The sequence below is a fragment of the Callospermophilus lateralis genome, chromosome 9 (genome assembly GCF_048772815.1).
Source record: "Callospermophilus lateralis isolate mCalLat2 chromosome 9, mCalLat2.hap1, whole genome shotgun sequence".
Classification (NCBI taxonomy): Eukaryota; Metazoa; Chordata; class Mammalia; order Rodentia; family Sciuridae; genus Callospermophilus; species Callospermophilus lateralis.
This window is the reverse complement of record NC_135313.1, coordinates 70,292,952-70,318,402: the sequence shown is the minus strand read 5'-3', so window position 1 is coordinate 70,318,402 and position 25,451 is coordinate 70,292,952. Positions and strand designations below refer to the sequence as shown.

The following is a 25,451-nucleotide window of genomic DNA, read 5'->3' as shown; positions in this document are numbered from 1 at the left end:
TGAGTCCATGTTTTAGGGAGGCGGCCAACCAGGGACAGGGAGGGGAGGGAAGTGTTGTGCATTCCTTCTGAGAGGTGGACATAGTGAGGGGCCAGTGGAAGTAATGTGGCGTCCACTGAGTTGCACCTACATAAGCCACACAAATCTGGGTTAGCTGAGTAACTGTGGGCTAAACAGGACCTGTTGCATGGTAAATGGTCAGACCTCATGCAGCTACCTTTTTTTTCCTGTGAGCACAGCTAGTTTCTGAACAGTTATAAACAGACCATGTTCATACGCGGCCTATGACCATATCTTATGTCTTCATATAAAGGCAGTTCGTGGCAGCTCTGGCTGACTTGCAGGAGGCTGTGAAACTCTGTCCCACCAATCAGGAAATCAAGAGGCTCCTGGCCCGTGTAGAAGAGGAGTGCAAGCAACTCCAGAGGAACCAGCAGCAGAAACAGCAGTGCTCCCCTCCAGCTGCACCCGGTGCCTCTGATAACGAAGATAATGAGGAGGACACCCCAACCCCTGGGTTAAAGGACCACTTTCACTTCGATGAGGCCGAAGAGGAGGAAACTTCTCCTCAGGAAGAATCCATTTCCCCGACTCCCAGGTGCCAGCAGCCGTCCTCATCTGTCCCTTCCCCGTATATCCGAAACCTTCAAGAAGGGTTACAGTCCAAAGGCAGGCCAGTATCACCACAGAGCAGGGCAGGAGTCAGCAAGTCCCTAAGGGAGACTGTCGCTCAGCCGGGGTTGGTTATGCAGCCCACCAAACAGGCACAGATAGTGAAAACAAACCAACACCTGGGTTCTGGCCAGTCTGGCATCAGAAACAGTAGCACAAAAATGCAGGTCTCTTGTCAGAATCCTCCTCCAAGCCCCATGCCAGGCAGGATCCCTGCAGCTCCTGCTGGGAGCAGAAACCAGCATGTAGAGGGAGCAGGTACTTTCACTGTTGGAGCTGGTTCTAGCCACTTTGGGGATCGGCTGGGCCCCAGCCAGAATGTCCAGCTGCAGCGCAGTGAGAGTGGTGCTGCATATGCTCTGCCAAGCAAGGCGAAAACTGCCGAGAGGCTCCTGTCCCATGCCTCTGTGGCTGTGGATGTAGCCCCTCCAAGCCAGGGTGGACCAGTGGGCTGCGGCGATGCACGACACCCAGCTTCCCTCACCAGCTCAGGCTCCTCTGGTTCTCCATCTAGCAGTATAAAGATGTCAAGTTCAACCAGTAGTTTGACTTCAAGCAGTAGTTTTTCAGATGGCTTCAAGGTCCAAGGACCAGATGCTCGAATTAAAGACAAGGTTGTGAGCCAGGTGCAGAGCAGCGCCACTGAGCATAGGCCCCGCAGTACTCCATTCATGGGGATCATGGACAAGACGGCAAGGTTCCAACAGCAGAGCAACCCTTCAAACCGCACCTGGCACTGCCAGGTGGCAGAGGGGCTACTGACGGGCACATCCCCCACTGCAGCTGGCCTGCAGTGCTCTAACTCTGAGAAGCCCTCTCTCAAACAAGGAGGATATACTACCAGCCAAGCCAAAACCTGTTCTGCCTCCACCCTGAGTGGCAGTGTCCACAATGGGGCCCAGGTGAAGGAGCTAGAAGAAAACAAGTGCCAAATTCCAGTCCACCGCCAAGACACCAGGGTAACTAAGAGTGTTTCTCATCTTTACCAGGAAAGTATCTCCAAGCCACCACCTCATGTCAGTAATGAAGCCCATAGGAGCCACCTCACTACAGCGAAACCAAAGCGATCATTCATAGAGTCAAATGTGTGAGCCTAAAGAGACTCATTTGCAGGATTTGGAAAAGTGTGTTGGCTCCTGGTGGTAAATAATTAAATGGTTTTTCATCATAAAAATCACTTTTTAGCCATGTTTTTTTTTCTTTTTTTTCCCATCTAGGGTGGATCAGATGCAATTGATATATTAAAAATATAGAATAAAACTTTAATAAGTCACTAGAAGTCACCATAATAACGCTAAATAGAACTGAAAACTACAGTTAGCTTTACCCATCAAGTTAAAAATTTAAGACAGTAAAGAAGATGTCAACTTTTCTTAGGAAAATTATTTGATTTTTATCACTTTCCTCCTAGCCTTTGCTATGTGGTAAAATCATGGTACTTAACAATGGCCTTTTTTTTTTTTTTGGTTTAACTCATGATATAATATCATAATGACATATTCTAGAAAAGATGGGATTTTCAAGTTACAGTTCCATTGAGTCAAATTCCAATTTTATTTTTACATATATATACAATTAAAACCTGAGTGATTTCTAGATGAATATGTATGACTATAAATATAGCTTATTTTCTTTTTGTTCTTTAAGCAAAACATGAAAGCATCCAAGTATTGTTCCCTTTATAAAAGAAGTTCTTTTAAGAGGATTAAACACTTATTCCCACGTTACGGTTCTTAATCAAAATACTTTTATAGCACCTTTTTTGAAACAATATTCATGCTTCAAGGTGTTCTAATATGTGGAAACAGTCTAAGCTCTCTGGAACCTTGATTGGTTGTCCTAAATTGGATTTGAGCTAAAATACTAAGAGCAGCATTCTTAGTAGCTAATAGATTCGGTCTCAACTGGTTCCAAACTGATCTCATCAGTGCTAATGTTCCTTAAAAAAAGCCTCCCATCATCCCTTAAGGACAGTGTTTAAGTTGGATATTTAAGATATGGTTGGATGTTGCTTTTCTTATACAATCATTACTTCATAGTCACATGTTGTATATATTAAATAGCCCAGCCTTATTTGAACTTGTAAATATAACTAAGTAGTTAATCTAAAACCAGAAGCAAACAATAAAAACCCAGTCATGTATTTGCATGTTCTTTGTAAATTTCATCCACGCTGGTTATTGCACTGAATGATGTATTATTATGGCATGTTAACAGTATATCAGTAACGGCACTTTATCTCATTTATATAAGAACACCTTCGAGGTGCTACTTAAGTCCAAACTGATGTATTATGCATTTGTAAAGACAAGGTACAAGAATGAACCTTGGTTCAAAGGTATTTTTATATGAAATTGTGTGCTATTGGAGGATGTTAAGATACTAGGTTAAGAGAGGTGGAAGTATATTTGTTTTATATGTTGGGATGTGAAATTTATTTTCTAGAATTGGGGAAAAGGAAGTTCTATATTTGCAGAATGTTTTAAAAATGAATAGTTAGGAAGTTCCTGTGAACATCTTTAGGGTTTTGTATGAATAGGAACTTCCTGGTGTCATTCTTCAACATTTGTTCCTGCGTGTGTGTACAGTGTGCTTTGTATAAACAGCTTTATCATTTTTATAGGCTTTCCATGAGTTCTTCTATAACTACTATAGCTTATTTATTGTTTATTATTTTTTTAATGTGGTGATAGATTAAACCCAGTGCCTCACACATGCTAGGCAAAACTCTACCACTGACTACAACTGCAAACCCATTTTGTTTTTAAACTTTCTATAAGCTTTGAAAACTGAATATACTTAGGTTTTAGCAATACTAGTTACCAACAATAACCTAAAATAATATAGGCTTAAGATTTCAACTTAGAATTTTATGATGATAAAACTACTTACCATTCACTCGTGGAGGGTTGCACTGCCTTGAAACTGAAATATGTGGGGGAATAAAGACAAATACAAACATGAACAAAGATAACCACAGAATGGTTAAAGAACAAACTGGCATAACAAGTGCTCAGTGGTATTGCCAAAGTGCCTGAGAGGTTAAAATATTTAATATTTTAACTCTCAGGCACTTTGGCAATACACTGAGCATTGTTATGACAGTTTGTTCTTTAACACATTTGTGGTATCTTTGTTCAATGTTTGTATTTGTCTTTATAACCACATATTTCAGTTTCAAAGGAGTGAATCAGAGTGAATGGTAAGCTGTTTTATCATCATAAAATTCTAAGTTGAAATCTTAAGCCTAATATTATTTTAGGTTATTGTCTGGTAACTAGTATTGCTAGAAACCTAAGTATATTCAGTTTTTCAAAGCTATAGAAAGTTTAAAAACAAAACTGGGTTTGCAGTTGTAGCTCAGTGGTAGAGTTCTTGCCTAGCATGTGTGAGGCACTGGGTTTAATCCTATCCACCACATTAAAAAAATAAAGGTATTGTGTCCATCTTCCATTTAAAAATATATATTTTATGAAAAACTGGATAATACATAATTCTTGTCCTTGGGTGCTTAAGCAGGCTTGTCTTTTCCTGTAAAGCAGCCAGTGTGTTAGTAAAATTAGTAACGCATTAAATTATGATTTTGATCTAGTCTTAGTAAAAGAGGACACTGGGTCAGGGTCAGTTACCCCAAGAAGTGAAATTCCATTAGGAAGCTGTGGGTCAGAGGGCACTAGCGCTGGTTCCACATAGTCCTGAACCAACATTGGGGCCTGGAAAGTCCATTGAGTGAACACCAGTCAGGATGGTGGTGGTGGTGTATTAAATACCCCAGAGTACTATGTAAAAATGCCATTGTATAATTACCCTGCAAGAACTTCTAAAAAGTCTGAATTTTAAAAGGAGGCTAGTTAGCCCGTTTGTATACTATGCAAAGTCAAATTGACTTATTCATGGTAATTTATTTTATCTAACTTATATTTGGGTTTGAATAAAAATCCTTAGTATCCTACAAATTGAGTCCAACAAAATTGCTTATTAAATATCTGAAGTGATTTTCTCAATTATAAGCAATTTATAATTTTTTTTTACAAATCCTCAAGTTATCAAACAAATGGCTATTAACTAGGATATAAACATCTGTTATATAGCATTCTGATCTTTAGTTGTAAAGAGATATGACCTATACCTAACCAGAATAAATTTAAAGCACTCCAATTTAAAGTCAAAGTAAAGTTTTATTTTTTGCATTAGTACAAAACGATGTATAATTAAGTCCATGAATTTTAAAGAATGAAAATTGAAGATTTTTATAACTAAATTTATTTTTCCTTCTGTTTTGCTTTTAATAATGCTTGCTTAGTATTTAATTCAAATGAGATCACTGAAAATATAAATAATACAACATAACAATTTATTTATTTTTGCAGTATTGGGGATCAAACCCAGGGCTTTGCACATGCTAGGAGTGCTCTGCCACTGAGGTACATTCCCAGACCCTTTTAAAATTTTTTGAACAAGATCTTGCTAAACTGCTGTGACTGGCTTCAAACCTGGATTCCTCTTGCCTCAGTCCCCTGAGTCGCTGGGATTTCAGGCATAAACCAACGTCAGCTAATAGTTTTATTTTTGATGTGTCTCCAGCCATCGATTGATGGCCATTTTCAGAGTCCTATTTGGTGTAAGAACCACTGAAGGAAGAACCAGATTTGTCATTGGACTTGTACGCTTCTTTTTGCTGATCCAATTTTCCATTGCTTCCTTTTCATATGAATAGCCATCTTGAAAAACAAAAAGGTATACAAATTATTTGAAATGTAGAAAAGTAGATAAGGTTTCTAAAATGAACTGAGTATAAAAACTCATTGCCAAGGCCTCATTGGGTTTTAAATGATATTCCTGTCATGCTTGGACTGCTATACCAATGTAATCCACAACTGAAATTCTAGTGTTTTACATGCATTAAGATTGGATTATGCTCTGTCACACCCAGTCACCTAGAACAGTATCATTATAAACTCATACATAGTGCTTTATATGGTTCCTTTTGAACACTTCAACTGAGACCAGGATCCTGTCAAAAATTCAGTCATAGTGGGAAAAAAAAAGAAATGGAAAGAGCTAAGTAGAGTACTAGTAAAGAAAAATTTGGCTAAAAATGAGAAGGAAAAGATTCTTAGGAATAACTAAGCTAAACTTTCTTCCATACTGAAAAGTCAGAGGAACATCTAGAGATACAGAACTCGCCCTACTCAGAACTTGACAGTAAAGAGATTTAAAATTCCCCCCATCAAAAAAAAAAAAAATCCACTTTTTAATACTGTCTTCTTGCAAACTTATTTGCCTTTACATGTGTCAAAATTGGAGTTTTTGCTTCATTACTTTCACTTTTATATTTGTAGTTCTTTTTCTGAGGCTGACACTCTGGCTCCCATCTATTTGCTTTGAAATAATGGCAGTATATTACTATTTTAAATAAAGTGTGAAATTTAAGATTTCTTTGATTCTATCATCAGGTAAGTCCCCAGTCTAATTGAAGTACTGTGCTTGAAAATTGTTTACATGTTTTAGAAGTAAAAACCATTAAACATTCAGGAGTCTTCTCTCTCCTGTCCAGTCCTGTTCCTCCCTTCACATAGGTAGCTGTGTATATCAGTTATTGTATAAGCAAATGCAAATGCATACATTCTACATAAAAGCTAGCATATACTCATTTGCATCATGGCAAGTTCTTTTAAAAATGTTCTCCCCACCCCACCGTACTCTCCTGTACATCTGGATGGTTTCTGGTTTTTTCTTTCTTTTTTTAAAAAAAATATTTATTTTTTAGTTTTCGGCGGACACAACATCTTTGTTTGTATGTGGTGCTGAGGATAGAACCCGGGCCGCACGCATGCCAGGCGAGCGCGCTACCGTCTGAGCCCCTGGTTTTTTCTTTTTACAATAGTGTTGCAGTGAACAGTCTTGAGCATGTCACTTGTATTTTTGATAATGCATTTGGGGGTGATTCCAAGAAGTTGGAGTATATTTATGTAATTTTACTAGACAATGTCAATTTCCTTCCTAGTAGCAATGTTTATGAGAATGTCTACATGCTGTATGTCATCAGAATCAACAGAATGTGATGTCTTAACTCATAATGTTATCAATCTTTAGGGGAGCAATGGAAGAATATCTGGTAAGAATTTTTCTGCATGTTTGAGCCACTGGTTTTCTTTTGCCTATGAACTGTAAACATTTTTGCCTATTATTCTTGCAATTGTCCTTAGGAGAAAAAAATTCTATTCAGGAGAGTTTTCCCCATTCCATCAAGGAACTTACCTACATTTTTCTTCTGGGACTGGAAAAATTTTGTTTATGTTTAGATTTCTGACCTATCTAGAATTAATTTATATGTGCAATAGGAAAAATACAATTTTATCTTTTCCCACACAACTGTTCAATTGTCAGAATACCGTGGATTTAAAAATACTATCACTCACTAAATTTCCCAACTCACTTGCATCAACATCTGAATTTTTAAGAATTATTTTCCATTGGTTTATTTATGTGCCAATGATATAACACTTTTAGATTTTGTAACACGTTCTAATAACCTAATAAGACTAACAGCCTTTCTTATTGTTCTTTTCTAGTTTTTTGTTTTGTTTTGTTTTTGCTGTTCTTATTTATTCTTTCAAGTGAAATCTAACACCCTCAGTACTGCTAGGAAAAAATGTTTATAAGGATGTTAAATTTGTAAAATGAAACAAATATCTTGTTGAGTCCTATCATCTTTGTATCCAAGTATATGTTTTAGGGATGATCTGTAGTTTTCTTTATATAGATCTGATAATTTTTGCATATTATGTCTAGAAGGTTTTTTTAGAGATACATGACAGTACAGTATATTCTGACATTATATGTACATGGAGTATAACTTATTCTAATTAGTATTCCATTCTTGTGGTTGAAGATGTGGAGTTACAATGGTTGTGTATTCATATATGAGCATAGGAAAGTCATATCCAATTCATTCTACTGTCTTATTTCCATTCCCCTTCCCTTCATTCCCTTTTGTCTAATGCAATGAACTTCTGTTCTTTCCTCCCTACCCTCTTTCTTGTGGGTTAGCATCCACATAACAGAGAGAACACTTGGCCTTTGGTTTTTTGGGATTGGCTTATTTCATTTAGGAATGTAGTCTCTAGTTCCATCCACTTGCCAGCAAATGCCATAATTTTGTTGTTATTTATGGCATGGTAATATTCCACTGTGTAAATATGCCACATTTTCTTTATCCAATCATCTGTTGAAGGGCACCTTGGTTGGTTCCATAGCTTAGTTATTGTGAATTGAGCTGCAATAAACATTGAAATGGCTGCATCACTACTGCAGTATGCTGATTTAAGTCCTTTGGGTTATGTACTAAGAAGTAGGATAACTGGGTAAAATGGTGGTTCCATTCCAAGTTACTGAGGAGCCTCCATACTGCTTTCCACAGTGGTTGCACCAATTTGCAATCCCACCAGCAATGTATGAGCGGACCTTTTCCCCCATAACCTCGCCAACATTTGATATTTGCCATTGATAATTCAATGATATTTGTTAATTGCCATTCTGACTAGAGTGAGATGAAGTCTCAGTGTAGTTTTAATTTGCATTTCTCTAATTGCTAGAGTGTTGAACATTTTTTCATATATTTGTTGACTGATAGTTACTTTATCCGTAAAGTGCCTGTTTAGTTCCTTTGCCCATTTGATTAATTGGGTTTTTTTTTTTTTTTTATGGTGCTTGGGATTTGAACCCAGGGCTTTGTGCATACAAGTCAAGCATTCTATCAACTGAGCTATATTCCCAGCCCTGATGTTAAATTTTTTGAGTTCTTTATATATATATCCTAGAGATTAATGCTCTGAGATGCAGTGGCAAAGATTTTCTCCCATTCTGTAGGCTCTCCATATTCTTGCTTCCTTTGCTGTGAAGAAGCTTGTTAGTTTGATACCATCCCATTTATTGATTCTTGATTTTACTTCTTACACTTAGGAGTCTTATTGAGGAAGTTGGTTTCTAAGCTGACTTGACAGAGATTTGGGCCTACATATTCTTTCTAGTACGGCCAGAGTCTCTGGTCTAATGCCTAGGTCCTTGATCCACTTTGTTTTCTGCAAGGTGAGAGGGGTTTGATTTCATTCTGCTACATATGGGTTTCCAGTCTTCCCAGCACCAGTTGTTGAAGAAACTATCTTTTCTCCAATGTGTGTTTAGGATGCCTTTGTCTGGTATGAGATAACTGTTATTTATGTGAGTTTGTATCTGTGTCTTTTATTCTGTTCCATCGGTCTTCATGTCTCTTTGTGCCAATATCATGCTGTCTTTGTTACTATAGCTGTGAAGTAGTCTAGTATTGATCCCTCCTGCTTCACTTTTCTTGCTAAGGATTGCTTTGGCTATAGAGGCCTTTCACCTCTTTTGTTAGATTGATTCCCAAGTATTTTATTTTCTTTAAGGCTATTTTGAATGTAATAGTTTTCCTAATTTCTCTTTGAACTGATTCTTCATCAGTATATAGGAATGCAATTTATTTATGGGCATTAATTTTATATCCTGCTACTTTGCTGAATTTATAAATTCTAGAAGTTTTCTGATGGAACTTTTTGTGTCTTCTAAATATAGAATCATATCAGCAACAAATAGGGACAGTTTGAGCTCTTCTATTTATATCCCCTTAATTCTTTCTTTTGCCTAATTGCTCTGGCTAGAGTTTCAAAAACTATATTGAATAGAAGTAGTGGAAGAGGGCATCCTTGTCTTGTTCCAGTTTTTAGAGGGAATTTTTATCCCATTTAGAATGATGTTGCCTTGGGTTTAAAATATATAGCTTTTGCAATGTTGAGGTATGTTTATACTATCCTAGTTTTTAGAACATGAATGAAAGCTGTATTTTGTCAAATGCATTTTCTGCATCTATTAAGATAATCATGTGATTCTGGTCTTTAAATCCATTGATTTTTGTGATGAATTATATATCGATTTCCATAGGTTGAACCATTCTTGCATCCCTGGGATGAGCCCCACTTGATTATGGTGCACTAACTTTTTAATATGTTTTTGTATGCAATTTGCCAGTATTTTAATAATCCTTGATGTGTCTTTATCTGGTTTTGGTATCATATCTAGATTTTATCCTAGATTTTGTTACTATAAATTGTCTTATGTTTTACCTATACTTTACAGAGATTATCTGTAGTTTTCTTCTTTCCATATTGTATCTAGGTTTTGTTCTAGTTTTAGTTACTGTAAATTGTCTTGTTTTACCTTTTAACTGCTTTTTTTTTTTTTTTTTTTTTTTTTACAGAGAAAGGTTACTGATACTCCTTTTTCTGTTTGTTTGTTTTTACTTGCTTCTTTATTCTTTTTTGAGAAAGTAAGCAGATGCTAGATTTTATCAAATGTGCTTTTGGCATTTACAGAAACAATCCTAAGTGCTGCTTAGCCCTGTTAAGGTACTGCCCCAAGATGCTGCGGATTCTACATGCAGAGACAAGAATACCACAAACTCTACACCTGCTTTGTCTGCTGGCTCCTTCTTAGATCCTGCAGTGATATTTCTAGAGGGAAACTAGAAAACAGGGCAAGATCTCCTATCCTTCTTGTTCCTGCCCCTGGATTTTCATTTGCTGGGAGAAGCTGGTTACAGTCTCTCCAAATATTTTATCCTGCCCCCTTATAGACAGTAGCACCAGCTGGGCAGCTCCTCCACTCCTTAGAAGCCCCCAAACCACAACTTCTCTTTTGTCCTTCAGCCCCAGATATGGTACAGTACATGCCAAGTACAGGTACTGACAACTGTGACAGCCTTTTGCTCTTTATACTTCACATACCATAAAAGTCATCCTTTTAAGTATAAGATGCTTTGATTCTTGGTACATTTCCAAGTTGTATAATCATTACCAACCACTATTTAATTCAGAACACCAATGGGGAAAAAAAAAAAACTGCAGCCACAAATCTATCTCTATGGGATTTGCTTGTTTCAAACATTTCATATAAATTAAATTACACAAAATGTGGCATATATTTATGTACAGCATCATGTTTTAATACTTGTTTCTTTTATGGCTAATAATATTCCATTGTATAGCTATACTACATTGTATTCATTCATCTCTTGATATTTGGTTTGTTTCTACTTCAGGGCTATCCATGTGAACATGAACATACACTTAAGAGTAGATTGTTGGTAACTTTTTGGAAAACAGCCAAACTTAATTCCAATTTCTGTGTATCCTCTTTTCCTTTCTTTTGGGTAGTGCTGGGGATTGAGCCCAGGGCCTTGTGCATACACTTTACCAAGTTAGCTATATCCCCAGCCCAAATTTCTGTATGTACTTGCCAACACTTTTTTCCAGTTTTATTTTAGTCATCTTAGCAGGTGTGACATGTTTCAGTGTGAATTTATATAACTATGATATTGTGCATCATTTTACATGCATTTTGGCCATTTTTGGAAAGGTTTACGTAAATTATTTGCCATCAAGTTTAAGAAAACTTTGAGTAGGAAAATTTTATTAATTAAAAAGATGAGTATTTTGACCTACAGTGTCTCATATTACCATCACACTCACCTACTACTGATAAATGATATCCATTTTAATATCACTATGTGAAATACTGTGAGTTCAGTAATAGCTAATTCATTTGCACTGAGCTAGATTTTAAAGTGAGGGGACCCTTTAAAGAATCTCCTGATTGTGTTTAAAAAGAAAGTATACTTTCTATTTTGAAGGTTCAGAATTTGATATATCACTATTTCAGACTGAAGTATGATCAAGGTTTTTATTGTGCTTTCTCCTCCCACTGCCTATAGTTCCTGCTTTATGAAGGTGGTTGTTGTGTTTGGGATTACACAGATAGTAATGATTATGCTAAGAGTCATGGTCTCTGGTACTGTAAATGCAGTACCTTTCCAGGTGACAAGTATGCAGCCCCCTTCCTTCCTTCTTGCTACAACTGTCTCATTTTTAGACTGGGTTATATAGAGGGATTATGTGGTATTAGCTAATCTCAGACTCTTCCTTTATGAATCGCAGAAAAATCCTTTCAAAATGGGAGCCAAATTAATAAATTTGATATTTAGGAAGTTTTATATTTTTGATGTATTGGTTACCTTTACACTAACATCATTTGAAAAGAAGGAACTAAGAATATTAAATTAGCTAATCTCCATTGTTTTATAGTGTATTTTGTCACCTTTCATTGAATTTTCTTAAATGAATATTTTTTCTCTGCCAGTTTCTTACTCTACTACTTTGGGATAACTGAGTTATGTAAAGAAAAGGATTGTCAAGAGCTGTGACACAGACCACATCCCCCCACACTAGCATTTTTATGAATAAAAAAAGCACTGAAAATATTAACACAAAACAATTGCATCTGACAATCTGAATTAATGACACTTACGATTATTTTTTAAAATCCATGTAAAAAGTTTACTGTAACTAAGTTGAGGAAAAAAACTTTAAAAAGAAAATACGATATACACTACATTCAGTATCGCTTATTTTCACATTTTCTAAATGACCTAAATAATTTTAAATTATTTCCATCCAGACAAGTTCTAAGAAGTAAATTTAAGAAGCTCCTGGATTATTTTAATAGACACATTCTTCAACTTAATGCACTCAGATGAATAAGTTGTGGCAAAATACCACAGTCATGATACCTATTGTGAGATTTATCCATTTCCTATAATTGTGTTTCTACTAAGAAAGCAGATTGAGTGAACCTAAAAACTTCTAGCTAGAAATGGTGAATAAAAGCACCATCTTTTTGAATGAATAGCATTGAAAGATTTAAGTGAAAAATATTAGCTCAGTGGTCTGGGCTCTACTCTCTCGTCCATGGGGGGTTAAAATACTCAAACACATTACTGTCCACCTTCCTGTCCAAGAAAATGGACCAAGCACACCTCTTCCCCCACTGGAACTCCACAGGTGATACTTAATTAGAATCCCAAAAGCCTCAAAAAGACAGCCTTAGAAAAAATATACTATGAAAAAAATAGCGTATCAGACCATTGCAGGGTACTATATTTATTCATTCTGTATAACTTTGTAATGCAGGTATTACAATTATCCTTGTTTTAGAGATGAAGAAACTGTAGCCTTAATAACTTTTCCAGGTGTCACTGGTATGAAATGATAGCTGGCATTCAAACCCAAGCAATGTAGCTCCAGGGTCCATTGATTCTACATGCTAAATGGAATTTCCAGAGAAGATAAATAAAATAACTGAAATCTCAATGGGCAGGTTAGACAACTTATAGTATATTAGTAGGAAAGTCTGAAAAAAACATGAGAATGGCTGAAATTGGAAGATACCTACACTCAAGATGCACAGTGTGTCCTGAGCAAAAGAAATCCATACCAAAGACATTCTTTGAAGCAAAACATAGGAATTAAACTGACAGAACACCTGAACTAAGAGAAGAGAGTGTTTCTCCAGATATAGTGAAAACAATGTAGAACAAGCAAAATAGTCAGAACAAGGTTAGTAGGTTTTAATATCATTAACTTAATTCACTGAAAGTAACAATTTAACATAACAGACCTGGCAGGAATAGAAAAAGAATAAAAGGAATGCCTGACTAGTGCAAAGTTACTTTCACCCCTCATTTAACTTCCTATAATCCTAGTCAAAACATCAGATATTTTCTACTGTAACATAAAGAAGGACTAAATGGGCAAATATGACCAAATTAGTTTTTTAAAATTAAAAGATAAATTTACACAAGTCCACCTGAAGGCACTATATGATCAACAATATTTTCTTATAGAATAACATGTTGGCAAAGAGTTATCAAAACATCACAGGTACCTCCAAAATAAGTACAGTTTTTATATTAATCAGTTAAAATAATGAAATAGAAGGACACACCAAAACTAAATCAGGGCTTAGAGTACAGAAAGCCTCCATTTTTTAAATGTTAGTGCTTGACTATTTTTTAAAAGAATGAAACACAAATATCTTAGAAATTCGTCCAAGGCAATTGGTTCAAAAGATGTAAATACTGGTGGGATGGGATGAGGTGGAGAGGGCTCAAAATGGAAAATAGAAAATTTTCCATGCCAATAGCAATTAGCCCAAATCTATCTATAATCACAAAGACACTGGTCCAATTCCACTATTTAAAGATCATGACTGAATTTTAACATGTAATATGCTGACATCAATGTTGCTAAAAATGATTTTGCAATCAAAGAGGACATTTTTATAAAATGTCTAAAATTATACCCTTAACAAGGAATGAATAAACAAGGAAAATCTCAAGCTCCTCCTCACAAAAATCCTTTCATATTCTTTGATCCCATGCAGATGTTTCCCCCCAAAAAACAGCCTCAAAACTCAACCATTTTTAACTTTAATACAAAGTAATATATGCTTTTAAAGATAGGAAACTTGGAAAAATTTTTAGAATGGACATTTACCATTTGGTCAGTGCCACACCCCCTTTTCTGAGAGAGGCCCTTCCCAATACTTCCTCTGAACTCTCTACAGCTAAGAAGGCAGTCTTCCACCTCATTCCTGTAACAGATGACCACTGAGCCAGGGTTCTGGCTCAAATTAGGCCAATGAGTTCTTGTGGAGATTTTGTCAGACTGATCACTCTCAAGTGGGCAAAAACATAAAATGTAAATAAACTTTGGGACCAGTTTGTAGTCCTGTTTTTTCACCATGTGGGAAAAGCACACAAGTGATTATTCAGAAGGCTCTGCACAGATAAGGAAATTCTGAATACACTATGATTCACATTTAATAAGTCAATTGCTATATCATCGAAAGCCAACTCAAGTTGAGTTTCAATTACAAACAAGAATCCTTATATACCAACTCAAAAATATATAGCCATTACTATACCCATAGTAAATTTCAGTTTGAAATTCAAAAAAGCTAACACTACAATGTTTATTATATGCAGTTGTTTTACATACCTAACACATTAACTCATTCAAGAATCTCATGAGGTAAGTACTAATATCCCCATTTTGTACATGAGGAAAATGAGGACCAGAGAGATTGAATAGTCCTCCACAGATAAGTAATGAAGCAGACTCAGGCAGTGTGGCTCTTCAGTGTATGTACTCGCCTTCCATAAGTGTGTTTCTTATTAAAGAATAAAAACTAAAAGAGCTGAATTTGAACTAAATGCTTTGTGAATAAGAAGTCACATAAGAAAATTACAAATCAAAAAAGATGATCAAACTCAGTCTTACACAAAGAAATGGAAAGTGAAGTTGCTCTTCATGTGTCATTGAGAAAGACAAAAAAACATCACTGATATCCAATCAGGCAAGGAAGGGGAAGGTATAGAACTCATTGCCTCTCTAGTATAAGGAATACAGTTTCTAATATACTAATTGCACTGGGGCATACATCCCATGGAAATACCCTAAGTAATAGTGACAACAGAAACTGAGATGTCAGTACTATGGAGCTACAACAAGATTTGTAAACACACACACACCAACTAGTAGAAGAGTTAAACAAAATGTAGCAAAGCCTCAGAGGTATTGTATTGTGAGCACAAATTACTTAGACTAAGTCAATATGCAGAAATGTGTAATAAAATTTGAGGTCAAATAAAACACTCCACAATGGAATATGAATTCACTAATTACAACTATGTAAAATATGTGTATATGGACAATGATTAATAATGTGGAATGTTACAGCTTCATCTTTAAATTCTTTTCCTCTATATTTGTTTAAATTTATGACAAACCCTAAGTGTTCTCAGTAGTCTAACTTAAAAATGATATCTTTATGGTCTGGCAACTTTACAAGTTTAAGTAAAATCTGAAAAACCCTTTTGTCTCAATTCTGAACCTGTCCAGTTTTATTATAAAATGTTCAATTGTTTACCTCAGGCCTAATGAGTTTTTCCAAAGGAAAAAAACTAGCGAGAAAACAGGAATGTTGAAAATTCTCCACATTTAAGCAAACTTCTGTCTATATTATTTGTTTAGCACATAAGCGTGCCCATTTGTTTAGCACATAAGCGTGCCCTGCCAACTTGGTAGGCATCACACATACCTGATGCGATGACAGGATCTTTCATAAGTTCTCTAGTTATTGGACATATAAATTCATCAGGAATTCCAGAAGAAAGGGATTTCACCTTGGTCCGGAGCTCTTCAATTTTCCTCAGCACTTTACTACGCAACCCTAGAGATTCTGAAAAGAAAGTATTCCATTAGGGCTGGATTTTTTTAAAATACTTTTTCTAATTGTAGATGGACACAATACTTTATTTTACTTATTTATTTTTATGTGGTGCTGGAGATCGAACTCAGTGCCTCACACTTGCGAGGCAAGCACTCTGCCACTGAGCCACAGCCCTAGCCCAAGGGCTGGAAATTTTTATGCCAGTCCTTAGCAAAAAGATTTTTATCTACTACAACCAGAAATATTCCAACATACTGTTTTACCATATGAAAATGTCTTAAAAATTCCTTTATGAATCACTGTAATACAGAATACTACCTGTTGGTTAAGCTATGTCAGCAGCTGGTAGTTTATTTTGAACCACCTTAGATTGTGAAAATTCAATAATTTCATGTGCCAGAAATTAACACACAACAAAACCAGAAAAGGTTCATTTTATTGGTTCATTTATGACATGGGCTATGGATCTAGTTCTTATGAAAGATCCTGTCATTGCATTAAACATGCAAGGTCCTGGGTTCAATCTCCAGCACCATAAAACAAAGATTAAAAATCTATATAACAAAAAATTACTAATATCTTTGAAAGTTCAGATGAATAATTTAAAAAACCTATGTTATAATAATACATTAAACAATGAAATTAGATATATTTGCTCATTCTTATATGAAACACGATGAAAAGTCTCAGCTGCTTTGCAAAAGAGTATGCACAAATTTCATTTTTAATTTTAAAAAATCATCTCAATTTTTACTTTTAGAAGTCTAGTAGAATTGATTTTAGGAAGTTTAGTGTTATTGGTTGTTTATATTTTTAGAATATATTTTATAAACCAGTTATATTTTTAGAACTGGTTGACAGTTCTACTTTAGTTTGAGATATTTAGGGTAGGATGGATAGAAGAAAAGAATTGTATTTCAGAATGCTTTGTAGTTCCCATAAAAAGCCAAACCAGCACTATTTCTGTTGAGAGATAATTCCCCAGGGTGCTTATGCACATCTTAGGATACTTCTTATCTTATATAATCTTTTCAAGGAAGTTTGCAAATATCCTTGGAGGTCAGATACACTCTCTTTTCCAGGTAGAAAGCAAGTTTGTTTCATAATCAGTATGAAGATGATGTTTTCCTATTGGCCTACTCTGCTAACAGTCCCCTTATAAGACTGGGGATTTCATAAGCTCAGGGTTCCTCAGCTATGACACAAACACAAATGGCTCCCATGAAGCATAGGCGGAAAGGGAATCAATCAGAACATGAAGCCCATGCCATGAGTAATAAATGTTTAAATTTACTGGGGCTAGCTGCCCATATTTATGTTAATGTAGCAAATTAGCCTGCTGCTTAGTGACTACCTTCCTAGGACTTTTTAAATATGTAAGTTACTAAAACCAAATTAAGGATCTCTAAAGCATTTTTTTAAAGTAACAGAAATCAATAATTTCTTTACATGTTGAATGATTTTGCAAAAATATTGACTCAGATAGTTTGAGATCACTATCCAGATTGAATAGAAAGCTACTCAAAAGTGCCTACAAAGAGAAGGGTGCCTCTAAAATCAAGTAAACTGTTATCTGATCACCACAGACTTAAATGTAACAAGTCAGAATAACTCACGACAGTGCACTGAGTTCACCTCTTCCCAAGATTGGTCCATCCACAGTGCCACATTTTCTGAAGATTAACTGAACTGTGTATTTTTATTTTCATCAAATAAATTGGAGGATTGATACAAACTATAATGATAGGTCATGCACTTCAAAAGTTAAGTAACGAGGGAAATGAGAATAGAAGCGATTTAAATAGATGGGTAAGACCAACAAATTGAAGGCTTGACTGAACAAGATGTACTGAGGTGCACCTATTAGAGGTGAGATAGTAGAAAACCTCTTGTGACTAGGATCTGCTTCCTGATAATTTGCCAAGTAAAACTCTACCTCCACAGGGCTTGATTAACTCTCATGAGTGTTTCTAGAACATGTTTATAAAATTACACAGTAAGATCTCATTTAAAGGGATAATTATATAGTTTACAACAAGAAAAGGATATAAGAGCAATTAATATTCTGAAAAAAGTATTTTCCCGTCAAAAATATTATACATGTAAATTAATATATGGAATGTGTATATATTTGTAACACAGAATATAAGAGGCCCTAATTCAAAATTCCCCCCAATTGGGTCTTATCCTTGGATAAGTTTAGCATCATTTAAAAATCGAAGCTAGGCATGGTGACACACTCTTATAATACCAGTGAGTGGGGAGGTTAAGGCAGGAGGATCACAAGTTCAAGGCCAGCCTCTGGAACTTAGTGAGACTCTGTCTCAAAAATAAAAAATAAAAAGGACTGGGGATATAGCTCTGGGGCAAAACACCCCTGGGTTTAATCCCCAGTACCACACACATACACACAGGAGTGAGATCACCTTGCTCTCGGGGGGGGGGGGGGGGGGACATTTACCAGACCATTTCCAAAGAGTTTAACCACAAATATCTCCTTTTGTGGCTGGGTTTTGGGAAGAAGTACCCTAAACTTAACTGCTCAGAAAGCAAGGACCCTTACTAGCTGATGGCCAGTAAACTCTTAGTATAAGAAATAGCAGTATCTGCCTATTATCTACTATACTCCTGAAACACTAGCTGGTTTTTTGTAAAGCAAAATGGGCCACCAAATCCACCCTCCTTTCCTTCCCAGACAAAACAAAGGCAACTGGGTTGAGAATGGGAGGTGGGAAATGACAGTTTAGAGCAGATATTTGTGTACACAAATGGTCAAAAGTTCTTTCTACTTGTGCCTCACTCTTCCCAATTCTGTCCTATAAGGAACATTACCAAAGCAGCACAACCAGCATTAGCTAGAGACTGGAGAACAGAACAGCACGGGAGCCTGATAACTACCATGCACAAACAGGCTGATCTCCACTGCCCCATGGAAAACAACAGAACCCAATGCTAGTAACCTGGAAAGAAAATTTTAAAATTGTTTTTTATTTATTTTTTGACAAATAAAAAATTATAAAATGATTAGAATGATCAACAGAAAATAAGATATAAAAGCTAACTTAGGAAAGAAATACACAACTGTAGGTACAGTAGGTTTTTGGTTAGAATTTGGTGAAAGTGGTAGAAGCAGTATCATTTTAAATTTCTCTGAATCCCCACATAAAAACAGAGCAACTACACAACAAACTTATATTCCATGGACAACATTTTCAACAAAACAAGGTAGCAAGGTATCCTCATGAATCCTACAATAAAAATAGGTAAGGACAAACCACCAATATCCAGAAAAACTGTGTGGTCCACACCTGTATGGAAAGATGCAACAGGACAACTGATCAGTTTGAGAAAAGGAGATACCAAAAATGTCCAAGTACTCAATGGAAAGTGGAATGCACCAACTTAAAAGCAGCAGTTAAAATGAAAAGTTATGCTCATTCCAATAGCAGATCAGTGCACAATAACTAGGAGTTGAAGGGACTATTTCGCTTTATGTATAAATAGGAAAAATATTTAATGACATGCAGAATGACAATGTCAATAACATTCACAGTTTTAAACAAGTGAAAAATCGACATAATGAAGCATTACTAGGAACTGAAACATGAAACTTTCAAAATCTGAGGATGTGAAGACAGTTGATATGTAAAATTTGAAAAGGAATTTGTATTATAATTTTCCAAATCTGTGTTAGTTTTCCATTACTGTGACGAAATACCTGAGGTAATAACTTAAAAGGAGGAAAGGTTTATTTTGGATTGGTTTCAGTCCATGATCACTTGGCCCCATTGCCAACATCACAGCAAGAGGACATGGCAAAAGAAGCTGCTTGTCTCATGACACCCAGGAAACAAGAGAAAAAGGGGTTGGGTACAATATCCACTTCAAGGACACACCTTTAGTGATCTAACATCTTCCCACTTGGTCCCACCTATTAAAGGTTCCACCATCTCCCAGTGACACCACAGGCTGGTGACCAGACTTTTTAACACTTTTTAAAGTGTCCTTTGGGGACACTTTTCCAAATCACAGAAAATTAGGGGAAAAAAAAACACCTATGTGCTTTTATGATTTCTTGGAAAGAAAAAACCAAAACAAAGAGCAAACCTTTGAAAACATCTCATTTCCAATTAGAAATGTATGATTCTTGATTATTTGAATATAAGCATGAAATATATTCCTTGGCATTTGTCAATATAAATTTCTATCATTATATCACTTACAACAATTCCAAATTCTTTTTTTAAAAAATATTTTTAGTTGTAGATGGATACAATATTGTTAATTATTTATTTTTATATGGAGTTGAGGATCGAACCCAGGGCCTTGCCTATGCTAGATGAGCGATCTACTGCTGAGCCACAACCCCAGCCCAACAATTCCAAATTCTAAGACATGTTATTACAGTAGTGTTTATAAATTCATGGATTCACAAATGTCTTAAAAAGATATCCCTCTCAACATTAAGGATCTTTTGAACCTGTAATCTGTCAGGAAATTCCTTATGCAAATTTAGTACTAGATATAAGAATTTACTTCCTTAATTAATACTATGTGTCTACTATGCTTCATTAGGAATTCTAGAAAATGGCTATTAACCTTGGTTAAAGCACCAGATTCAAATATTCATATGCAGTTAAGTCCCTTTATTGTATATTTACAAAAAGTCCATGGATAGAAGATTTGATAGACTGTTTAATTCCATAACAATTTTTTAAATGTCAAACAATGGATATACTACTTTGATCAATATACTTTACTGCTCAATCAACTTCCTCCATCTGTTGAATGTTAAGCAAATTCAGAATTAATTTATACTGACATTAGAACTGTTTTAAAAATTATACCACAAGGTAAAAGCAAGCACAATAGTTATGCATTCATCAGTTTGCCTTTTACATTTATTTTCAGACCCAATTTTAATTCTCTATTAGTCCAATTTGCTGTTCTGAGAAAGGATCTGTTTTTCTTAAAATTCAAGACTAAAAGGATTCACTGTATCTTAAAATAGCACTTGAGAAGATTAAGGGTAGCTTCTTGAGCCTTTAGAATGAAGATACTTCAGGATTATGTGAAAATATAAATATAAAAACATGTAATCTGTTTACTTAATTTATTCTGTTTCTAATTTGTTGAGTTTCCCAACTTTCCAAACTCAACATAGAATCATTAGAAAATATGCAACATTTCTGTATCTATTCATGATTGTTCAAATTCATCATTAACTACCATTGAATCTGTCGTTTCATTGAACTTCTAACATTTTATGGAACTTATTTTCATTGATTATCACTGCTAAACCCGAGATTCATTCTACAACAATATTTCAGGCCATTAATTTAATCCTGTAAGAATATCTTTTTTTTTTTTATTTATCTAACAACCAAAACAGAATTCTATTTCTATTCATTTTTTATTGTGCTTTTATTTTCAAACATCCTTTTTTGAGTCTAAAATTAATTCATAGTGTCAAATACTTCTGCTGGATAAGGTAAAGATTCATTATGTGAGATTAATGAGAAATCAACTAAGATGCTAAATTTACCAGACGTTTTAAAATAAAAGACATCCTACAGTCTATTACCTACTCTCAGAGTGAGTAAATTATAAAGTAAAGAAGTTATTAGCAATACAAAAGTAACTTACATGATATGACCTGAACAGACAACATAACTTTTGCCATCTAAGTATTTTCAAAAAAAAATCCCCATTGTGTTTTTGTTGTTGTTACTGTTTTTGCAGTACTGGAGATGGAACCCAGAGCCTCACACGTTCTAGGCAAGCACTCTACCACTGAGCTACATTCCCAGCCTTTTTTTATTTTGAGACAGGGTCTCATTAAATAGCCCAGACTGGCCTTGATTTAGATCTTAAGTAGCAGGGATTACAAGTGTGGTCCATCTTGCCCAACCCTGTTGACTTCTTAAAAGGTTATATTTACTATTTAAAGAAAGTATACTATTGTATTTTAAAATGTTTTCTATAGTAAAATGTTTGATATTTCACTCTTCATTAGTTAATACAGATACCCTATTTCCCAAGCTTTCTGTTGACTGAGGTTTTACTATAGCATATTGATAAGAGTGGCTGGTTATTATGTTTATTAAAACAAGGCACTAAGACTCCCAAGTTTGCTTTTTTTTATAAGAATACAAAAGCAACTTTTACATATCAATAATAAAAAGACAAGTAATTTCTGAATGGGCAAAGGATGCTGGGCTCCATGGCACACACCTGTAATCCCAGCTACTTGGGAGATTGAAGAAGGATTGCAAGTACAAGGACAACCTGGGCAGCCAAGCAAGACCTTGTCTCAAAATAAAAAGAACCAGAGCAAAACTGTGTTTAAATACCCCTGCGTTTAAACCCTGGTACCACAAAACAAACCAAAAATGGCACATTAAGGAATATACATAAATGGCCAACTTAAAAAATGTACCAGTCATTAACCATAAATAAAGCCACAATGAAATACCACTTCAAGCTACTAGGATGGCTATAAGCTAGAAGACAGGTAATAGGAAGTATTGGCAAAGATAAGAAACTAGCCCCAGTGCTAATGGAAAGTAAAATAATGCAGTTGCTTTGGAAAATAGTCTGTCAGATCTTCCAAGTGTTGAACATACAGTTATTGCATTCCTAATAATATAACCAAGAGAACAAAAAAAGCATACAGGCATGAAAAAACTTGTACATTAATGTTCACAGCAGCATTATAGATAATAGTCAAAAGTGGAAAAACCAAATGTCTGTCAGCTGGTGAATAGATAAACAACATGTGGTATAGTCATCCACTGAAATAGCCATAAAAAAGAATGAAGTGCTGAAACATACAAGAACATGGATAAACCTTGAAAGTATATTAAATGAAGGAAGTCAAATATAAAAGGACATATGTATTTTCAGATGCAGTGGTTTACATATGTAATCCTAGCTACTCAGCAGGATGAGGCAGTAGGATCAAAAGTTCAAAGCCAGACTCTGCAACTTGGCAAGACCCTGTCTTAAAATAAGAAAGGGAAGTAGCTGTCTAGCATCTTGAAAGCCCTTGATTCAATCTCCAGAACCAAGAAAAAAAGGACATATTATATGATTTCATTCGTAAGGAATGTCCATCTAGAATAGGCAAATTCATCAAGATACAAAGTAAATTAGTGATTGCCAGGGCTTAAAGAGAGGAGAGAATAAGGAGTACTGATAACAAGTGCAGGTTTTTCTTTCTTTCCTTTTTTTTTTTTTTTTTTTGAGGGCAATGCAAATATTCTGAAATTAGATTGTGATAATAGTTGTACATCTCTATGAATACACTAAAAATCCCTGACTATTAAATCACTTAACAAAAATGAATGGAAACCTGAAAGTTACAAAGCATTGTTGAAAGAATTTAGAAGATCTGAATGAAAGAAAACATCCTATGTTTATGGATTAGAAGACTTGATATTGTTAAATGCCAATTTCTAAAGTGAACTAAATATTCAATACAATTCTTATCAAAATAGCTCTGCAAAAATTGACAAGTTGATCTTAAAACACATATAGAAAAGCAAAAGACCAAGAATAGCCAAACCAATTTTGAAAACAACAACAAAGATGGGGGACAAATACACGTCCCAATTTCATAACTTACTACAAAAGTACAATAAGACAATATGGTATCAGCCTAAGAGCAGACATTCAATGAAACAGAATTAAGATTCCAGAAATAAACATCACATTTATGAGCAACTGATTTTCAATAAGGGTATCAAAAAAATTCAAAGGGAAGAGAACCATCTTTTCAACAAAAGATACTGGAACAATTAGATATCCACACATGAAAGAATTAAGATAACCCCTATCTCACACTATATTAAAAATTAAGCCAAGCCAGGTGCAGTGGCACACCCCCATATTCCTAGTTTCTCAAGAAGCAGGAAGCACAAAGGTTGCAAGTTCAAAGCCAACCTGGGCAATTTAGCAAGACCTTGTCTGAAAACGCAATAAAAAAGGCTAGAGCTATAGCTCACTGAAAGAGCATTTGCCTAGCTTGTGGAAGGCCCTGGGTTCAATCTCTAGTATCACAAAAACAAAAACAGACCTAAGTTCTAAGTTCTAAAGCTTAGTCACAGAAGAAAACAAAGTATAAATCTTCAAGATTTGGGATTAAGCAATTGTTTCTTAGATATGACACCTATAGCACAAGCAATAATTGGAGGGAGAACAGTTAAATAGGATTTCATCAAAATTTAAAATTTCTGTGTACCAGTGCACCAAAAGATATTATCAAGAAAATATAAAGATAACCCACAAAATGGGAGAAAATATTTGCAAATCATATATAAACTCTCACAAAACAAAAATAAAAGACAAAAAACCATTTCTGGGCATAGTGGTACATACCTGTAATCCCAGGTACTCAGAAAGCTAAGAAAGTAGAAACTTAATTTTGAGGCCAGCTTCAGCAACTTAGCAAGACCCAAAATAAAATAAAGGACTAGGGATGTAACTTAGTGATTAAGAGTGCTCCCAAAGCATGTGTGAAGACCTGCATTCAATCACCAGTTCCACCAAAAAAAAAAAAAAAAAAAGACGAAGGATTGATGTTTCTCCAAGTAGGTATAAAAATGATCAATAAGTTAAGGAACAGATGCTCAACACCTGCTATGGTTTGAATTTTGAATTTTGTGTTCCCCTCCACCAAATTCATATGCTGAAATCGCTAATAAGATGGTGTTAGGAGCTGGAAATTTTGGGATGTAATTAGGGTATGAGAGTAGAGTCCTCATAAATAGGATTAGTGCCCTTATAAAAAGAGGCACAAAAGAGAAAATTTGCCCCTTTCACCATGCAGAGACAGTGGGAAGGCATACATAAAGCAGGAAATAGTCCCTCAGTAGATAACAATACTTTGCCAATACAATAATTTTGGATTTTCCAGCCTCCAGAACTCTGAAAAATAAACTTACGTTGCTTATAAACTACCCAGTTTATGAGATTTTTGTTATTGCAGCCCATATGGATTATGACAACATCATTAGTAGCAGGGAAATGCAAATCAAAACCTGAATCCACGAGAATGGCTACAATTTAAAAAGCAAATGAGTATTATTTAGGATGTGAGAAACCGGAACCTTCACATACTGTTTGTGGAATTGTAGAATACCTTGCATAGGTAAAACAGCTTGGCAGCTCCTCAAATGTTAAGCAAAGAGTTACAATATAACTCAACAATTCAGACTAATTATCCACCCAAGAAAACTGAAATGCTCAAAGATTCTTACATGATTGTTCATAACAACATTATTCATAATAGCTAAAAGATGGAAATAACCCAAATTCCATCAGCTGATGAATGGGTAAGCAAAAAGCAATAAATTCATACAATGGAATAATAGTCATAAATAGGAATGGGGTACTGATACATGATCAAATATGGATAAACCTTGAAAACATACTAAGAGGGTAGACATAAAAGGCCATGTATTATATGATTCCACTTATAGGAAAGTCACAAATAAGCAAATCCATATACACAGAAAAGATTAGTGATTCCAGGAACCAAAAAGAAAGGGGAATAGCAGTGACAACTAATGGGTTTGGGATTTTGGTTTTTTGGAGGTGATAAAAATGTTCTAAAATTAAATAGTGGCAAT

At 35.3% G+C, this 25,451-nt stretch overlaps 2 protein-coding genes across 7 annotated transcripts in view; one reads left to right on the top strand and one right to left on the bottom strand.

Annotated features, from left to right (window-relative positions):
* Tanc1 (tetratricopeptide repeat, ankyrin repeat and coiled-coil containing 1) overlaps positions 1-3,323 on the top strand; it is a 227,218-nt gene extending 223,895 nt beyond the window's left edge. For all 4 annotated transcript variants that reach the window (XM_076865486.2, XM_076865485.2, XM_076865484.2 and 1 more), the window contains one exon: positions 314-3,323. In XM_076865486.2, the coding sequence (XP_076721601.2) occupies positions 314-1,763 (1,450 nt within the window). In that variant the 3' untranslated portion in view covers positions 1,764-3,323. The remainder of the gene's footprint in view (positions 1-313) is intronic.
* Positions 3,324-4,830: 1,507 nt separating this feature from the next.
* Positions 4,831-25,451, bottom strand: part of Wdsub1 (WD repeat, sterile alpha motif and U-box domain containing 1) — a 44,632-nt gene continuing 24,011 nt past the window's right edge. For all 3 annotated transcript variants that reach the window (XM_076865985.2, XM_076865987.2, XM_076865986.2), the window contains 2 exons: positions 15,688-15,828; positions 4,831-5,393 (listed from right to left, as the gene is read on the bottom strand). In XM_076865985.2, coding sequence (XP_076722100.2) covers positions 5,236-5,393; positions 15,688-15,828 — 299 coding nt within the window. In that variant the 3' untranslated portion in view covers positions 4,831-5,235. The remainder of the gene's footprint in view (positions 5,394-15,687; positions 15,829-25,451) is intronic.